General features: G+C 52.7%; 1 protein-coding gene and 1 non-coding gene across 2 annotated transcripts; both read right to left on the bottom strand.

Annotated features, from left to right (window-relative positions):
• Positions 1-1,519: 1,519 nt before the first annotated feature.
• On the bottom strand, positions 1,520-11,261 carry EEF2 (eukaryotic translation elongation factor 2). The gene is made up of 15 exons (XM_021705388.1): positions 11,182-11,261; positions 10,004-10,218; positions 8,785-8,966; positions 8,491-8,702; positions 7,619-7,797; positions 7,316-7,421; positions 6,680-6,793; positions 6,301-6,439; positions 5,934-6,129; positions 5,048-5,306; positions 4,286-4,393; positions 3,513-3,866; positions 3,023-3,205; positions 2,809-2,941; positions 1,520-2,230 (listed from the first exon to the last, which is right to left on the bottom strand). Exons 1-15 carry the CDS (start codon positions 11,182-11,184, stop codon positions 2,037-2,039), a joined length of 2,577 nt encoding a protein of 858 aa, XP_021561063.1. The 5' UTR covers positions 11,185-11,261; the 3' UTR covers positions 1,520-2,036.
• LOC123323208 lies at positions 7,869-7,933 on the bottom strand. The gene has a single exon (XR_006539280.1). It is a non-coding gene; the product is annotated as a small nucleolar RNA SNORD37 (small nucleolar RNA).
• Positions 11,262-18,225: the final 6,964 nt, after the last annotated feature.

The following is an 18,225-nucleotide window of genomic DNA, read 5'->3' as shown; positions in this document are numbered from 1 at the left end:
GGTCTTTGGGGTCCTTGATAATGATTAGAATGTACAGGTGTCCTGAGACTAAAAAGGTTGTGAACGACTGGCCTAGAAAGACAAGGGTAACACAAAAAATTCAGTAAAAGGAAACACGCATAAGGAGCAACATACACAGGCACATACTTGTTAACTTATCGATGCTTGGGATAAGGACAAGACGTAATGAAGTTGTCAGGACAGCCCCTACCAAAGGAATACTTTTGAATTTTACAACTGAAAATGCACACGGACATAGAGGTGCTGTTAGCAAGCCAAATACCTGAAGTGACAAGAATTTAGAATTGAAAACTTAAAGCACAGTTCCATCTTATCAATTTACAGTCCCTATCTTTTGACAAAATTACTGGATATTAAAAATGCACAACTATGGGGCGCCTGGGTGGCTCAGTCGTTCAGCGCCTGCCTTCGGCTCAGGTCATGATCCCAGGGTCCTGGGATCGAGTCCCACATCGGGCTCCCTGCTCAGCGGGAAGTCTGCTACTCCCTCTCCCTCTGCTGCTCCCCCTGCTTGTGCCCGCTGACAAATAAAAATCTTAAAAAAAAAAAAAAGAAGTACTTGAGCGTGGGTGTCAATGTCGGGTTCCGAAAGAACATTTTCGAACCCAAATGACCCTTTGTTGGAAGATGCTGGGGGTTGGAGACTGCACGGGACAACTCTTAAAATAGGGGGAGCTGTCCAGTGCTTTCATGAATCCATCATCCCTGCCTGGCTTCTGCCTTCTAAATGGTAATGGGGCTCCCTAAGCCGGTGAACAACCCAAGTCCCCCCACAAATTTCCAAAACGGCTCCCACCACAGTGCAGCATCACTGTTGAAGCAATGCATCCTGGTGGTTGTTTATCCAAAGATGAAGAGTGACGAAATAGAAAGACAAGGTCTGGAATTAAATGTTTATGGTTAAAATAAACATCTTGTCATGCCTAGGTGGCTCAGTCGGTTAAGCGTCTGCATTCGGCTCAGGTCATGAACCCCCTGCCTGTGCTCTGGCAAAATCTTAAAAAACATCTATTAGGTATGTGTGTCACTTTTAACTCCCAGTTTTAACTTTTCTGAACAACCAATCTGGTTGGCTAAGACAATTTGCTGGCAGGTGGCTTGCTTTTGTGGTTTTCCCTGACAGTAAAGTCATTCAGAGTTGTCCAAGCCAGCTACCGTCAACATGGCAGCCCCAGCACCATCAGACTCCAGAAGTGTAGTGAAATGCAAGGTTACAGATTAAACCCCTTGGTTGCACAGGACCCACCTCGAGCACCTCGAGCACTCAGCAGCCCCACGGGCCAGTGTGGCCACCTCTGCACAATGCGGGCACAAGAGGCACCATCACGTGGACTAGCCCTGTGTGCCAGATGGGCCTCCGTACCTGGGCCTGACATCCGAAGATACTTCACGGTCAAGTCGAACCTTCTCCACGGCTATCACCAGCGGTGGAGATACCAGCATGGGGGAGGCCCACTGCAGCCTGACGGGACCAAGGAAGTCACATGGACACACATGGTCACCACCATAACAAATTTATTATTCCAATGGCACTAATACAGCTGGAGGTGCTCATGGTGACACCGCACAAAGTTTCCTGCCTTCTAGCTTCTGTCCAAAGAGAAAGGTCTACCCGCTCGTTCCTTCCCCCTCGGGGCAAAATCCACTACGGGCCATTTACCCAAATAAACCTCTTAATGCGTTATGTTTTTTTTTTGACATCTTGAGTTTCTGAAATGGAAAAAAGTGTTGAGTGTCCCATCCCGCCTCCCCCACCCCCACCGGCCAGTAAGTCCCTGCTACCAGGGCATTTCTGTTGCCTCTGAAATCTTGAAATAAATATCGAAAGAAACGGCATCAAGTGTTCACGTTGAGTGATGGCACTGAGTGGGCCCCAGAACCTGTCAGGTGGAGCGTCCCTGTGGACAGTCTCGAGGTGTTATGGAGAATGCGAGGGCTTGCTGTGGTTGATCGTCAGCCGGGTACAGGGGCTGTGCTGAGTCCCACCAGGGTGGTGGGCTGCAGGGGAGGGCTGCCTACAATTTGTCCAGGAAGTTGTCCAGGGCCGGGATGCCTTCCTTCAGGCCTTTGCGCTTGCGTGTTTCGGCCACCACCTGGCTGGGGCGGCTGGTGTTGTCGAAGGGATCCCCGGGCAGGATCTGCCAGTGGTCAAAAACGCACTGGGGGAAGGCCTGGCCACCAGTGTTGGACCTCAGGTCAGCAGTGAAGCCTGTGGAGAGGGACAGGGCTCACTAGCAGGCTCAGGAGACTTGGTTCCCACTACCTCCATGACCAAGCCTCGGAGGAGGTGGGGACAACGCAGGCACACACATCACAGAACCCGGGTCAACTCTATCAGATCACACGTTAAACCTAACCCTGTACCTCACCCAAGCCTTGCTCAAAACCCACTGATTCGTAAGGGAGCCAGTGCTGGCCATTCCTGGGCCTCCCTCTGCTCACCCACAGCATGAACCTGAGCTACAGGCCAACTGCTCTGCTGGCCTTGACGTTAACATTTCACCAAGTCACACATCCAAGGGTTTTCTTCCCCTGCAAATCCACCATTTCAGGGAGCTGCATATCGAGCAGACCAACTCGTCCTCCACAGCCCTGCTGCTCCGCCGTCCAAATGGGCGGGGCCCAGGCCAGCACTTTGCAGATTCCATCCACAGCTCTCATCGGCCTTGCTAGAGGCAAACCCGCATGTATCCTGGACCAGGTCTGCCTGTCAGACTACTGGCTCTGCCCTGGAACCAACGGCCACAGACAGTGGGTGTCTGAGGGATGCACCGAGCTGGAACTTACCAAAGGACTCATTCACAGGCAGATAGGCCTTCACGACAAACATGGGGGTGCCGGCCACCTGGGACTCCTCAAACACATGACCCCGCTTCCTGTTCAGGACACCGTAGATGCCACCAACCACTTGTTCCGGACACTGTCAGGCAAGAATGGCTATTATAAGCAACTGTTGGGCAAAAGAGCACCAGTAAAAAAAAACAGGACCGGCCCTCCCTACCTGAATCTCCACAAGGTAGATGGGCTCCATAAGCCGGGGCTGGGCAGTCAGCACACTAGCGTAGAGGCAGCGCCGGGCAGTGGGGATGATCTGGCCCCCGCCGCGGTGGATGGCGTCCGCGTGCAGGGTCACGTCGTGGACATCGAAGCGCACACCACGCATATTCTCTTCGCACAGAGCCCCCTGCAGAAGGAGCCAGAGACCACCATCAATGTCCTGCGACTACTGCAGCCCCTCCTCCCAGGACAAATCACATAGCTCTACACCAACACCTCCTAGTCTCCACCTAGACTGACCTGCTGCGTCCTGCCCAGCGCAACCTCCCTAGGACTCCCTTCCCAGAAGGCAAGACCACAGCCCCACTGCGCCCACAGGGAACCAAGTACAAGTGACCCCAAGATCCCCCAATAGATTGTGAGCCTCCCTGGCCTGTTTGAGAACCAACAGCTAGCTGATCCATCATCAGCTGGACACCGAGTGGTCCCCTCACCTCTTTGGTGGCCCACTGGAAGCCAGCTACCACGCTATCCTTGATCTCATTGAGGTACTGCACACCCTTGGTGATGTCAGTGAGGACGTTGGGGCCAGTGCCGTCGGGCCCGAAGCACCAGATCTTGCGGGCCTCAGCCACATCCCACTCATACTTCTCGGCCAGATAGCGGGCCCGCTGCTTGAGCTCCTGGCGGGCGGACACCTCACCCTTGTCAATGTCCTCAGCCAAGCCATCAGGGAAGGGCCGAGCCTTCATGTACAGCCGGTTGTGCTTGTTGGGGGACTTGGACAGGCAGAGCACATTCGACTCCTCACTGACAGTCTCACGATAGGAGACTACGGGATCAGATTTCTGCAAGGGAAGCGTGAAGGTCAGGCCAGGCAGTGACCTCCCAAGAAAACATTTACAGGGTCTTCCTGATCAGACTCATGAGCATAGCATCATACACAGATGCAAACCCAGCTCCTTGCAAAACCAGATGAAAACTAGGGCACCCAAGAGCCAGACCTGAGGCTAGCTACAGAAACCTAAGTGATCTGCAATCTTTAGAAACTTCTGTTAACATTTCTTAGCATCCGGAAAGCAGCAGACCCTTCACAGTGCAACCTCAAAAATTTTGAACACGTATGTAAACTGTTTCCTGACAGCACATTTTATCCATTTCCTAATAACAGACTTTATATGACAAACACATAAAAAAGAACAAAAAACCCTCGACTATGCAGTCTCTACTCAGGCCTCCAGCCATCTTAGCCTGGAGCAGGCCTCACCTTGATGGGAATGCAGGCATGGTCCTCCTCCAGGTCCTTCAGACAGATCTCCAGGTGCAGCTCCCCAGCCCCTGCGATGATGTGCTCCCCGGACTCCTCAATGATGCACTGCAAGGGGCCAAGACTTATCCCCTGGGCACTGACCCCAGGACATTCAGGGATCCCCAGAAATTCTAGGGAATGGGTGGAAAGCAGGCTCCCTCCAGGCTTCCCTCCAGTTGGAGAAGGTAGACTCCACAAAAACGGGGATTTTGGGTAACTCAGGGCTCACAATACAGTAAGTGCTCTCACGTGTTTTTTTTTTTTTTTGCTGGCTCTCAGCAATACCTCCCAAAACAATCTACACTAGACAGCCCATAAAAATCTAATGTTATGAAAAAGAACTGAATGATTTCGGGGCAAGAACTACCCCCGTGCGGGACGCCTGGGTGGCTCAGTCTGTTAAGCATCTAACCTTCAGCTCAGATCATGATACCAGGGTCCTGGGATTGAATCCCACATCGGGTTCCTTGCTCTGAGGAGCCTGCTTCTCCCTCTCCCTCTGCTGCTCCCCCTGCTTGTGCTCTGACGAATAAAAATCTTTAAACAAAACAAAACAAAACTACCCCCTTGCTGCACAGCTGCTCTGCCAGGAAAAGTGTGTGCTCAGCACACACCTGACTTCCCAGTATCTGAACATCCGTAACTCTGAGAAGCCCCCCCGTAGACCATAAACTAACCACTCCTGCAGGGAGTGTTCCCTCCTGTCAGGGCACCACCCACCTGCACCATAGGGTCCGACTTGGCCAGCCGTTTCAGACCCTCCACTAGCTTGGGAAGGTCAGCCGGATTCTTGGCCTCCACAGCGACCCGGACGACAGGGCTCACGCTGAACTTCATCACCCGCATGTTGTGGGCATGCTCAAAGGTAGTGATGGTGCCAGTCTTCACCAAAAACTGGTCCACGCCCACCAGACCCACAATGTTCCCACAAGGCACATCTTCAATGGGCTCCACATAACGGCCCATCATCAGGATTGTCCTGAGGGAGACAGAACAAGCATTAAAATACACCAAATCCCCAAATGGCCGAAAAAGGACTCCTTCCTTCTGGAGCCTGGGGCTGTCCTGCCTGACTGAAATGGTGGTGTGAACCCACCCCTAGAGCTTCAGTCCCTGACTTCACCTTGCAACCCAAGTTCCCATGACAAGGAGTCAGTCCCAGCTCTTGCACACCAAAGCTGAAATCTACCTGCTCATTCCCACCTCCCCTGTGGGGCTCCACACCCCACTCAGGGCTTACTGGAGTGTCACAGGAACCTGAGGGCCCCAAGGAGCCGGGCTGTGTGTGTGGAGGGTCAGTCTTTCCCCCACCCGGAGACTACCATTACCACATGCCCTCTGAAGTCCACGCTGGCTCTCTGGGGACCTGACGGATCTACCGCTGCCAGCACCTCGAGCTTAGGGATGTGTGTGTCCAAGTCCAAACCAGGGCTCGGACCACTGCTTTCCGGCATGCTCATCCAGCCAAGTCCCTCCTTCACCTTAACAGTTCCTTCACCCTCTCCGGGCCACACCATATCCTGCCACCCTCACTGTGGGGGAGAGGTGGGGAGTGGGGTGGAGTACGGACCAGCCCAGCACACACCCATGAACTGCTGAGCCTTACCTCTGGATGGGTTTCAGGTACAGGTCCTCCTTCTTTCCAGGGGTGTAGTTGGGCCCCATGATCCTGACCTTCAAGCCAGTGGACACCAGCCCAGAGAACACACGACCGAAGGCGTAAAACCGACCTTTGTCGGAGGTTGGCACCATTTTGGAAATGTACATCATGAGGGGGCCTTTGGGATCACAGCTTTTAATGCCTGAAAAGAGAAAAATCCCCAAAAGGGAACATGTGATTCCCTCGCAGCTCACCCTTACAGAACCGTGACCCAGGACTTAGCAATAAGCAGCGCCTTCCAACCACTGCCACAGACCGCTCTTGAGGCAGAGCCCAGCGCTCTAGAGCCAGATCACAGATGAACCTCACGTACCCATCGCTGCCTCATCGTCCGGGGGCCCCTCATACAAGAGCTCACAGCGGTATTTCTGGGCCGTCACAGGAGAAGGCAGATGGATGGTGATCATCTGCAGCAAAGCGTCCCCGGCTGGTAGCCAGCGGCGCATCACAGCCTACGGAAGGAAACAGAAAGCTCAGACAAGACCCATGGCCCTCAGAATCCCCTGCTCAAAGTGATAGTAAGACGCACTTAGATCCTGAGCTGCTCCCCCCAGAGAGGCCAACACCACAGGTCTTCTGAACGTCCACTGGTGGATGGGGCTGTGACTGGTGAAGCTTCCGACTGAGAGCCACTGTCACACCAGAGGGCAGGGCCAGCAAGTACCCCCCCAACAGGGCCCATCCACACTCACCTTTAGAAGTGGTTTGCCTTCTTTGTCTTTGTCTTCGCTGTCCAACTTGATATCCAGCTTTTCAATCAGCTTTGCCGTCTCCTCTTTCTTGAAATTCATGATAGCATCAAACACCTAAAAAGTTACAAAAATAGCAGTGGGTTTGGGAAAGTAATGGGAAGCCTGCGACTGCTTCCTCCCCAACAATCCTAAGCCATAGGCAAAGCAAGGGCAGTGCTACAAAATTCCCTTAACAGCAGGGCACTAAGGGCCTCGCCAGACTAAGTCTTAGAAAGATAGAATAGGTTGTTACAAGACATAAGCCTGTTCTGACACCTAGACCACAAACATGTTCTAGTTCACAAACACTTAAAACTTGCTAGCAAAACCCCCACCTTTAGTCTCCTCTCCCCACCACCAAACCCCCAGCCAGAGAGGCACACTCCCCTCCACCCAGGAATCTAGGTGGATAGCTTGTCAGAGTGGAGCCCTGGGGGCTGAACCTCCACCACTCTTACCTCATCCTCCCCCAGCACCTACCTTTCAACCCAGCTCTGCCCAACCACAGGAGATCGGGTAACAGGTCCTCCGGGAGCCACCAGACCCAAGGACAGAAAGCCCAGGGGATGCACATCCACGATGCACTCATCAGCTCACCTTGAAAATAGGGTCCAAGATGAGCTGGCAGAACGTCCGTGGTAGCTTCTTGCCATCAGGGCTGGTGGCTGACTTGCTGAATTTGCCGTTGGCTGGATCAAAGTACCTGGCAGAGAAGTATTCACCAACTCAACTATGGTAAGAGGATCAGGAGAGACCCAGATGGGCCAAGGAAACCAAGCTGGGCAGAAGGAGCCTACAGACGTTTGGTGGTCCCCAGCCCCGTCCCCACCACTGCCAGTGGATCCCCGTCCAGGCGCAGAAGTATGCGGAGAGCGCCTGCACCTCCCCTATGGTGCTCACCGGTCACCCCACAGCTTCTTCATCATGTCCTCCACTTTCTTGGCCCGCTCAGCAGGCCCCAGCTGGCCCTCGCCCTTGGCAGCAAATTTGGCCACATACATCTCTGCAAACTGCTTCAAGGTAAAGGCCCAACCGTGGAGTCCAGACCCAAAGCCGACAGTTCCAAGTACAGGGTCGATCTGCAAGAGCAAGAAAATGCTATGAGCGGAAACAGCTGCAGAGAAAGCACTCAGTCCCTGGGTACTGTGGGCCTCAGACGTCAGATTTCTTCAGTAGCCATCAGGTCAAAGTGAAGAAATTTTAGTCATCATTTTTTAAGGCCCAACTCTTCTCCATTCCCTCTGGCAGCAGGATACACACACGCTAACCCTTAGAGCACTGTCAGCAGGCAGAACCACCCACTAGCCTGCAGCTCCCCCAAAAGTGCTAAGTGAAACCAGCTTTAAAAATAGCCCAGCTCGGGGCGCCTAGGTGGCTCAGATGATTAAGCGTCTGCCTTCGGCTCATGTAATGATCCCAGGGTCCTGGGATCGAGCCCCGCATCTGGCTCCCTGCTCTTTGGGAAGCATGCTTCTCCCTCTCCCACGCCCCCTGCTTGTATTCCCTCTCTCGCCAAGTATCTGTCAAGTAAAATCTTTAATAAGTAAACATTCCCAGCAAATTCACTTTCAGAACTACCAAGAGTCTTCAAAAGACCCTAGACTCACAATAGTCCCCAGGGCCAGCACCCTAACACCAAGGAAGGTCACAGCCCTTCCAGTATGAGCAAGAATTGAGTCTCCCCTTAGGGAGACATGGAACAAAGTACTGGGGACACAGGGGCAAATAGCAAGCTGGCCAAGACCCTCAACTTCAGCAGGCAAATGACCTACCATGATGTTGCCCATGGGTCCACTCTCGCCCTCCCCATAAGTGGAGATGATGACGTTGACATTCTCCACGATGCGCTGGAAAGTCTGGTAGAGCTCCTCAGGCTCCAGCTGCAGCTCCAGCAGAGCCCGGTCCATCTTGTTCATCATCAGCACAGGCTTGATCCGCTCAGCAATGGCCTGCCGCAGCACCGTCTCTGTCTGCACGCACACACCTGGGGACAGGTGTCTCCATCAGCTGGGCGGGGGGAGACAGCCCCAGGATCCTAACTACACGCGCAGGTACCTACTGCTTACCAGACACACAGTCCACCACCACCAAGGCACCGTCGGTGACACGGAGGGCGGCAGTCACCTCCGAGGAGAAGTCCACGTGCCCGGGGGAATCAATGAGGTTGATTAGAAAGCCAGAGCCATCCTTGCTCTGCTTGATAAAGTTCAAGTCGTTCTCCGAGAGTTCGTAGAAGAGGGAGATGGCCCTGAGGAGATTGGAGCAAGTTGGGTGGATGGAAGCCACATCTCCACTGCCTTAGCCGTAACCCCTGGAATAAACCTAGGTTCCTGCCTTTTAAACCCTCTCAGTGAGGTAGTATTTTCTCTCCTCGCTAATTACTACCCCCTACAGACAAAATTCAGACTTCCCACACAAAAACCATCCCACCCAAGAAGCTTTGCCCTCACCCAGGGAGGCCCACCTCCCCAGTAGTACCAGCTGCAAAAAGCAGCTCCTCATGGGGCGCCTGGGTGGCTCAGGCGTTAAGCGTCTGCCTTCGGCTCAGGTCGAGATCCCGGGGTCCTGGGATCGAGCCCCGCATCGGGCTCCCTGCTCCGCGGGAAGCCTGCTTCTCCCGCTCCCACTGCCCCTGCTTGTGTTCCCTCTCTCGCTGTGTCTCTGTCAAACAAATAAACCTCCTAAAAAGAAAAACTCCTCGGAGACCATCTGCCCAGCCCCTTCATTCTGGTTACTCCCAAGTTCAACACACCTGATTCCAAATATTGACCAGGTGACAAAATAAAACCTAAAAACCTCAGACTACCCCCAACTGAAATCTCAAAACAAACGACCAACTAAAAATAAGTTGGCAGCTACAGTCACTGCTTCAAGTGCTCACTCTATCAACACAGCCAAGAAAACTGTAACTGGGTGGGCCACATACGGATCACGATATTTGGCAGCGTCTCGATGCCAGTGGCATTACCCCCCGACTTCTCCAAAGTGCCAAGAACACTGTGGCCCCGAATGGGGAGGCCGCTGGGTTAACCCCCTTCCTCTCCAAGGCTCCCCAGGTCCCAACACCAAGCATCACTGTGCCTCACCGGCTGGCTGCACCTTCCCCTCGTGAGACTGAACCTCATTCTTCCTCCCAGTTCAAAACCCCAGCCCCCAAGGTGCTCAAATCACCTCCCCAGCAGCCCCAGGAACGTGGTACTGCCTGCGGTCTGGCTTCCCCACGCATCCCAGACCTGGGTGAACACCTCCCCTCCAGCTCTCCCCAGGACACCAGCGCTTGCTCACGTTGACTTGATGGTGATGCAGCGCTCCTGCTCGTCCTTCCGGGTGTCGGTGAAGCGGGTCTCCCCAGCGCGGGCGGAGGCGATGATGCCAGCCTTGCACACCAGCGAGTCCGTCAGCGTGGACTTGCCGTGGTCCACGTGGGCGATGACGGACATGTTTCGGATGTTGGCCTTCTTGTCCATGATGGCCCGGATCTGGTCTACTGTGAAGTTCACCTGGACGGCAGGAGGCAGCGGCTCAGGGCAGCCCGGACGGCCTTGGGACTTCGATCAAGACTGCGAAGGCCCCAACCAGGAGCGGGCCGGCGCGGTGACAGCCCCAACCACCGTGTGAACTCCACCTGGTGGCTGACACCCCCTTAAAAACGCCACTTGTCCCCCCTCCGGGAAGCCCGCTTCTACTTGTCGCCGAGACGCGGCGACCTGCGTCCCAGATGGGGGCTGGGGACCAAGCGTCAGGAGTGACACCAGATTTCCGACGGGATACACGCGTCGGAGGCCTTGGCAGCCCAGTTACGACTGCGGGGAGGAGGCTCCCCCCCAAAAACCCCTCCCCGCCGCTGGATTCTCCCGGGCTTCCCGCGAGCGGGGGCCGTCTGTGCAATTCAAGGTCACCCCTCCACCTGGGGGTCAGACGGGGCCACCGGCGGGGGCGGGGAGCTCGCGCTGCCCCCACGGACGCCAGCCTCCATTTGCTGGCTCCGCTGTCAGCTGTTCGCAGTCAAGACGCGCAGGGACGGCAGCCGGCGGGGGGGGGGGGGAAGCCTTTCCCCGGCGAGCCCACCCCCGTCCTCCCACCCGCTGCCACCCACCGCAACCGGCAGAAAACCAAGCCCAGCTCGCGACCCGCGCGTTACATAAGGCGGCTCGGCTCGCCCCGCTCCCCACACGGCGCCCGCCATTACAGCGTCTGCCACATCATCATAACCCACCCCGCCCCGCCTCTGCCCCAGCTCCGGCCCGGGGTCCCGCGAGGCGCTGGCGCCCCCGGAAGCGGGGCAAAGGCTCGGCGGACGGCGCGACGCGCAGACATGGCGGCGGCCGCTTCTCACCCCCGGGCCGCCGGTGCCGCCATGTCTCCTCCAGGTCCGGGCGGCCCCAGCGCTCCAGACCCGGGAGCGCCGGTCCGGCGGGGTCCCCGCCGCCCACCCAAGCCACCAGCCTGTCGGCGCTGCTCACCATGGTGGCGGATGGCGGTGGATTCTCCCAGACAGATCCGAGCGAGGCGAGTCGCGCCAAGGATGGCGGCGACGACGGCGGAAGAGAACGTTGACGTCAACACCCGACCTTTTATAGGCAGAAGCCGGTTGGGCGGGTCATCTGACCGCGCTGCGGGGGCGGGGCGAGAAGCAACGCCTCGCGCAGGCGCAAGGACGGGATCCTCCGGTTAACCCTTCAGGCGATGGTGGGACTGCGGGATTTCTCGGGGGCGGTGGTCGACCCAGAGCTGGGTGCAAGCTTCCGGAATGCAATGCTCAGGTGCCTTGGGCGAGAAGCGCCGTTTTAGCTGAGACTATTAATCGTGGCCGCTATATCCGCTTGCACGATGCCAAACACTTCTGTGAAAAGTACTTTACAGTGGGAAAAGGGTCTGTGGATTGTACCACAGCCAATTTTCTGGTTTTGCTATTATGTAAGATGAAACCACTGGGGGAAGGTGGAGCGAGGATCCTCGAGACCTCTCTGTACTATTTTTGCAACTATCTGCCTTATAATTATTTCAAGATAAAAACCTTTTTTGAAGGCAGGTATTAATCACTCATTTATCCCAGAAAGATAGATTGGTCATCTACTGTACCAGGAATTGCTTGCTATAGGTGTAGTTGCTATAACGATAAAACACCTTACTATCTCCCCCACTCTACCTGTTCTTACACTAGGTACTTGGATTCTTCTGTGCATCAGTTTCTTCACCTGTAAAATGGGGTAATCAGTACTGCCTCACTGAGGGACAGTAAGATTAACTAAATACATCCAAAGGAAAAAAAAAATACATCCAAAGAGATTAGCTCTGCGCCTGACACAGCCCTCAATACATGTCAGCTATTTAAATTAGCTATCACTGCTATTAATACAACATTTATTTAAGGGACGTGGTTTGCCGTGTCTCAGGCACGGGGCTCAGCACTTTCCAGGTGCAATCTCATTTTCTATTTCATTTCCTCTCTAGCCGGAGGTTCACAAGTCTATTTTGCATTTGTGTCCTAATCTGACCCTAACAAACTATTGTATCTCAGATCTTTGGCTTGAGGGAACAAAATGGCATTCCATTCAGTATTTGTATTCTTTATAAAGAGCCAAGCTCAATGCTTGGTACATAGTAGGCTCTTAGGGCGTCTTTCTTGTATCATCCATGAATGGTATTCTTTTTTTTTTAAAGATTTTTATTTATTTATTTGAGAGAGAGAATGAGACAGAGAGAGAGAGCATGAGAGGGGGGAGGGTCAGAGGCAGAAGCAGACTCCCCGTCGAGCAGGGAGCCCGATGCGGGACTCGATCCCGGGACTCCAGGATTATGACCTGAGCCGAAGGCAGTCGCTTAACCAACTGAGCCACCCAGGCGCCCCCATGAATGATATTCTTATTAGCACAAAAAAAAAACACCCTAAGGTAAATCTTCCCCTACACTCAGGCTGTCAAAAGGAGAGGGACTACATTGCTCTCCCTGCCCCCCCCCCCCCCCGCTGGGAGAAGGGGAGATACGCATCTGCCAAAAGCAATGCAAGTTGGAATCTGAACTCTAAGCCTGTGCACCCCTCGTTCCCACAAATGCTTTGCACATTTTGCTTTGTAAAGCACTGTCCAGCCCTGATAGCATTTACACTGAGGGTTAATTCGGGGGCTTTAAACACCTACATCTGTGTTCATGACACATTTGAGGTTAATTTTTACAAGGCAAATGTATGAGCCATTTGAAGGACATGGGTTTTTTGGTTTGTTTTTTTTAAGATTTTATTTATTTATTTGACAGAAAGAGAGAGAGGGGTGAAAGAGAGAGCACAAGCAGGGGGAGCAGCAGAAGAAGAGGGAGAAGCGGTCTCCCCACTTGCTGCAGGGCTCAATCCCAGGACCCTGAGATCATGACCTGAGCTGAAAAGGCAGACGCTTGACCAACTGAGCCACCCAGGGGCCCCTGAAGGACACATTTTCAGCAGATGGGTATCCAGTTTCCCATTCTTAATAAATTTTATTTTTCTTAAAGATTTTATTTATTTATTTGAGAGAGAGAATGAAAGAGAGAGCACGAGAGGGGGGAGGGTCAGAGGGAGAAGCAGACTCCCTGCTGAGCAGGGAGCCGGATGGGGGACTTGATCCTGGGACTCCAGGATCATGACCTGAGCTGAAGGCAGTCGCTTAACTGAGCCACCCAGGCGCCCCCATTCTTAATAAATTTTAATCTTTAAGTGTATTGAGCTCCCACTGTGTACTGGGCTCCATATCAGGCACTTCCCAGCACTTCCTTGCAAATTGGGGCATTTCGTTGATGAAAAGCGAAGGTTTTCATTAAAAGGTGGGTCAATTTCCTCTCAAATGAATAGAATACTTATTACGAAAATTCAATTTCGTGTAAATTGAATAAGGAGAATAGTGAGATTTAAGTCCTTCCATCCACTGTTACCCTTTATGGAGAGGTGTTCTGTCCCTCAGCTGCAGAGATGGAACCAGGTATTGATAGGGTACCTGTCCCCAGCGCTATCCCCAGACCCACGTTTAGCAGAAGCCTGTGGAAGGAGTTGGGCTTCAGCAGAGAGCGAAAGCATCCACAGCCGGGTTCAGGGTCTGCAATAATAAATACAGGCCGGGGTAAAGGGTGGGGAAGAACCATGAGAAAAAAAGTCACCTCTGCAGGGAGGCTGAGCTGCGCATGCGCCAGCCCAGAGGCTGGGATGTCCAGGAGGCGACGGCAGCGGCCCCTGCTGACCAGCAGCCGCCATTGCATGCCCCTCGGATCTGCCTTTTGATGCTCATTGAGCGCTTATAGGATGTCGGCCACCACCCCTTCAATCAATTAATTCACTTAATCCTCTTCACACCTTGGGCTTTGGCTAAGCTCCTTTGTGTGGGAGAAAACGGAGGCTCAGAGACGTTAAGTGATTTGATCAAAGTCTCACAGCTGATTCAGAACCAAGTGACTCAGAAAGGCATGGTTTAGTAGTTGCATACACATAATGGAAGGTTCTTCAGCCTTGGGAAGGACGAACAGTCCTGCACCTGCCACGAGGTGAAGGGACTCTGAGGACACCGTGCTCAGTGAGAGGAGCCAGACACAGAGGGACACATTCTGCAGGACCCCACTCCCAGAAGTTCCCCAGAGGGAATCCCGTCCACAGAGACAGAGAAGAGATGGTGGGAGCTGGGGCTGGGGCAGGGGGTGGGGAGTCCGTGCTTCATGGGGACAGAGTCTCCGTGTGGGGAGATGGAAAGTTCTGGAGACGGAGGGTAGGGGTGGTTGCACAAGAGTGTGAATACCTGGGGTGCCTGGGTGGCTCAGTCGGTTAAGTGTCTGACTCTTGATTTCGGCTCAGGTCATGATCTCAGGGTTGTGAGATCGAGCCCGGCGCCTGGCTCCAAGCTCAGTACAGAGTCTGCTTGAGATTCTCTCTCTCCCTCTGCCCTTCCCCCTGCTTGTGCTCGCGCTCTCTTCCTCAAATAAATAAATACAATATTTAAAAAAAAAAAAAAGAGGGGCGCCTGGGTGGCTCAGTCGTTGGGCGTCTGCCTTCCGCTAGGGTCATGATCCCAGGGTCCTGGGATCGAGCCCCACGTCGGGCTCCCTGCTCAGCGGGAAGCCTGCTTCTCCCTCTTCCACTCCCCCTGCTTGTGTTCCCTCTCTCGCTGTGTCTCACTCTGTCAAATAAATAAACAAAAAATATTTTTAAAAAAAATTGTGAATACTTAGTGAACCAAACTGTATACTTAAAAATGGTTAAAATTATAAATGTTATGGGGTGCTTGGGTGGCTCAGTCATTGAGCGTCTGCCTCGGGCTCAGGTCGTGATCCCAGAGTCCTGGGATCAAGCCCCGCATTGGGCTCCCTGCTCTGCCGGAAGTCTGCTTCTCCCTCTCCCACTCCCCCGTTTGTGTTCCCTCTCTCACTGTGTCTCTCTCTGCCAAATAAGTAAATAAAATCTTTTTAAAAAATTATAAATGTTATGTATATTTTACCACAATAAAAAAAAAGACAACATGGTTTAATCAGGGAGCAAATCTGCCCCATGGCTATTACCTGGACATGTTTCAGATCTGGTTAACTGAAGCTAGACATGGTGAGTTTAAATTCTGGTTCTGGGGGCGCCTGGGTGGCTCAGTCGGTTAAGTGTCTGCCTTAGACTCAGGTCATGATCCCAGAGTCCTGGGATCCAGTCCTGCATCGGGCTCCTTGCTTGCCAGTTTGCTTCTCCCTCTGCCTGCCGCTCCCCCTGCTTGTGCTCTCTCTCTGACAAATAAATAAATAAAATCTTTTGAAAAAATAAATAAATTCTGGTCCTGCCCTCCCTGACTGTGTGACCTTGGGCATGTTACTTAACCTCTCTGAGCTCCAGATTTTGCATGTAAAATATTGAATAATTACAGAACCTATTTGATTATGGGGCTGGCTCTTGTGAGGCTTGAAGAAAATAATACCTAGTATACAGTATTCCCTTCTTAAGAGTTTACTCCTGTTTAAAAAAAAAAAAAGGATTTACTCCTGTTATGAGCTGAATTATGTCCCCCCCCCCAAAATAATATACTGAAGTCCTAACCCCCGGTACCTCAGAATTTGAGTGTATTTGGAGATAAGGTTTTTATGGGGTAATGTTGTAATGAGGTCACTACAGCAGGCCCTCATCTGATGTGACAGCAGTCCTATTGGTCGGATTAGGACGCAGAGTGAAGACCATGTTGAGGACACAGCAAGAAGACGGCCATTTGAAAGCCAACAAGAGAGGCCTCAGGAGAACCGGCCCTGCCGATACCTCGACCTCAGGACTTTCGGCCTCCAGAACTGGAAGACAAATATTAAGCCCCCACTGTGTAGTATTTTGTTATTAAGCCATAGTAAACCATCTTAAAAAAAAAAAAAAGGGCGCCTGGGTGGCTCAGATGGTTGGGCGTCTGTCTTCGGCTCAGGTCATGATCTCGGGGTCCTGGGATCGAGTCCCGCATCGGGCTTCCTGCTCCTTAGGAGCCTGCTTCTCCCTCTGCCTCTCTCTCTCTCTGTCTCTCATGAATAAATAAATAAAATCTTAAAAAAAAAAAAAAAACCTCAATCACCGGGTTAATGTTTTAACACTACTTTTTTTTAACACCACTTTTAAAAAACCCAAGTGAATGCAAAAACGTCCATGATAAACAAGACATCAAATTTTTATTTTTAAATTTTTTTGAAGATTTTATTTATTTATTTGCGAGAGAGAGTGCAAGAAAGCATGAGCAGGGGGGAGGGTCAGAGGAAGAGGGAGAAGCAGACTCCCCACCGAGCAGGGACTCCAAGGGCAGGGCTGGATTCATGACCTGAGCCAAAGACGGGATGCTTAACCAACTGAGACACCCAGGAGCCCCAAGACATCAAATTTTTAAACCCAGACAGGACCAGTATTCCGGATTTTCCCATTTGCCCCAGGGTCCAGCACGGCTTGCAAACAGCTCTTCAGTGTGTAGTTCTGCAAGATGGCCCATGTTGCCTTCAAATCCCGAGAAAACCAGTGTTACGTTGCATCCTCCCGAAGCAGCCTTAGGGAGAGACATATTGCACCCCACAGAGGGTCAAGCAAACAGGTTTAGGGAAGTCTGGCAAAGCTAAGTGGTGAGAACAGCAACTCCAGGGAAAAGCTGGAGTCCAGGGTCACTGAACTCTGCAGAGGCTTTAAGGAAAAGACAGACTCGCTTCTCCCCTTCAGAGGGGTTTCGCCGTAGCAGCCGTGACACCCCAGGTTACAGAGGCTTGCACTGAGAGTCTGGGAGGACAAGTAAAGGGGACCATCTCTTCTGGGCTCCACTTCCGTGAGGACACCCAACACGCCCTTAGGGACTTGATTAGAGCTCTAGGCAAACCGTTTTTGCATTTCTTTGTTTTTAAGCTGCCCCTACGACCTCCTGCCTGGGGACTTTCCAGGGGCCGCACCCCTCCCCACCCGCCAACACACCCATCAGCTGTGCAGCCTGGCTCCACCTTTTTGCCTGGAATTCTTCACATCCCTCAGACCAGGAGCTCCTAGGTTTCTTCAGTTATCTCCTGGGAGATTCCCTGCCCTCGGGGAGCTGACCAGCTGGAGGAAATAGTTGATCACATATTTGCACAAATTGAACCTTTCAAATTGGGCTTGGAAGGAGAGATAGACTAAGCAAAGGAGATAGCCGAACAGAGGAGGGCTATGATCTAGCCTGGGAGGATCAGGGAGGGCTGCCTGGAGGAGGTGACTCTTAAAATTTGTTACCCGTGGGTAGCCTGGGTAGCTCAGTCGGTTGAGCATCCGACTCTTGGTTTCAGGTCATGATCTCAGGGTTGTGAAATTGTGTCTGCGTGGGGCTCCACGCTCAGCACAGAGTTTGCTTTCTCCCTCTCCCTCTGCCCCTCCTCCCCTCCTCCCCTCCTCCCTCCCCCACCCTTTGGTCCCACGCACGCGCTGTCTCTCGCATGTGCGTGCGCTCTCGCGCTCTCTCTCAAAATAAATAATCTTGTTTTAAAAATGTAAAAACCACTTTTAGCTCCTGGGGCATACAAAAACAGGCAGTAGGGTGGATCTGGGCAGGGGGTGGCAGTTTGCCATCCCCTTGCTCTAGGAGAAGGGTGTCCCTATGATTTATCATCCAAACAGGAACACTTTATGTTGGCAAAGTTGTGATTGAAGTTTAACCAATATACAGAAAGGGCATAAATCAAATGCAAAAAATCTGATGGCTTTCAGAAACTAAGCACACCATGGTAACCAACATGAAGATTAAAATACATACTGTGGGGCTCAGTGGGTTAAGCATCTGACCCTTGATTTCGGCTCAGGTCATGATCTCAGGGTCCTGGGATAGAGCTCCGCAGGCTTGGCGGGGAGTCTGCTTGAGATTCTCACCCCCTCCCCCCTCCCCCTGCCAAGCATGCTCGCTCTCTCTCTCAAAATAAATAAATAGATAAATCTTTAAAATATGGACTGTGACCAGCCCTCAGATACACTAGAAATGCCACCATGTCTCTTCCAGTCACTACCACCCCAAAAAAACCACCATCATGTCTTCTAATGACATTAG

Source organism: Neomonachus schauinslandi, chromosome 1 (genome assembly GCF_002201575.2).
Source record: "Neomonachus schauinslandi chromosome 1, ASM220157v2, whole genome shotgun sequence".
NCBI lineage: Eukaryota > Metazoa > Chordata > Mammalia > Carnivora > Phocidae > Neomonachus > Neomonachus schauinslandi.
The sequence above is the reverse complement of the archived record's forward strand: the minus strand, read 5'-3'. Positions and strand labels throughout refer to the sequence as shown.

What these genes read in the sequence shown, in the direction of transcription:
- EEF2 (XM_021705388.1), bottom strand. An exon ending in AAGGCAAACCACTTCTAAAG is followed by an intron (nt 6,440 to 6,679) that starts GTGAGTGTGGAT and finishes TTCCTTCCGTAG; the next exon opens with GCTGTGATGCGCCGCTGGCT. An exon ending in TCTACCTTGTGGAGATTCAG is followed by an intron (nt 2,942 to 3,022) that starts GTAGGGAGGGCC and finishes CTTGCCTGACAG; the next exon opens with TGTCCGGAACAAGTGGTTGG.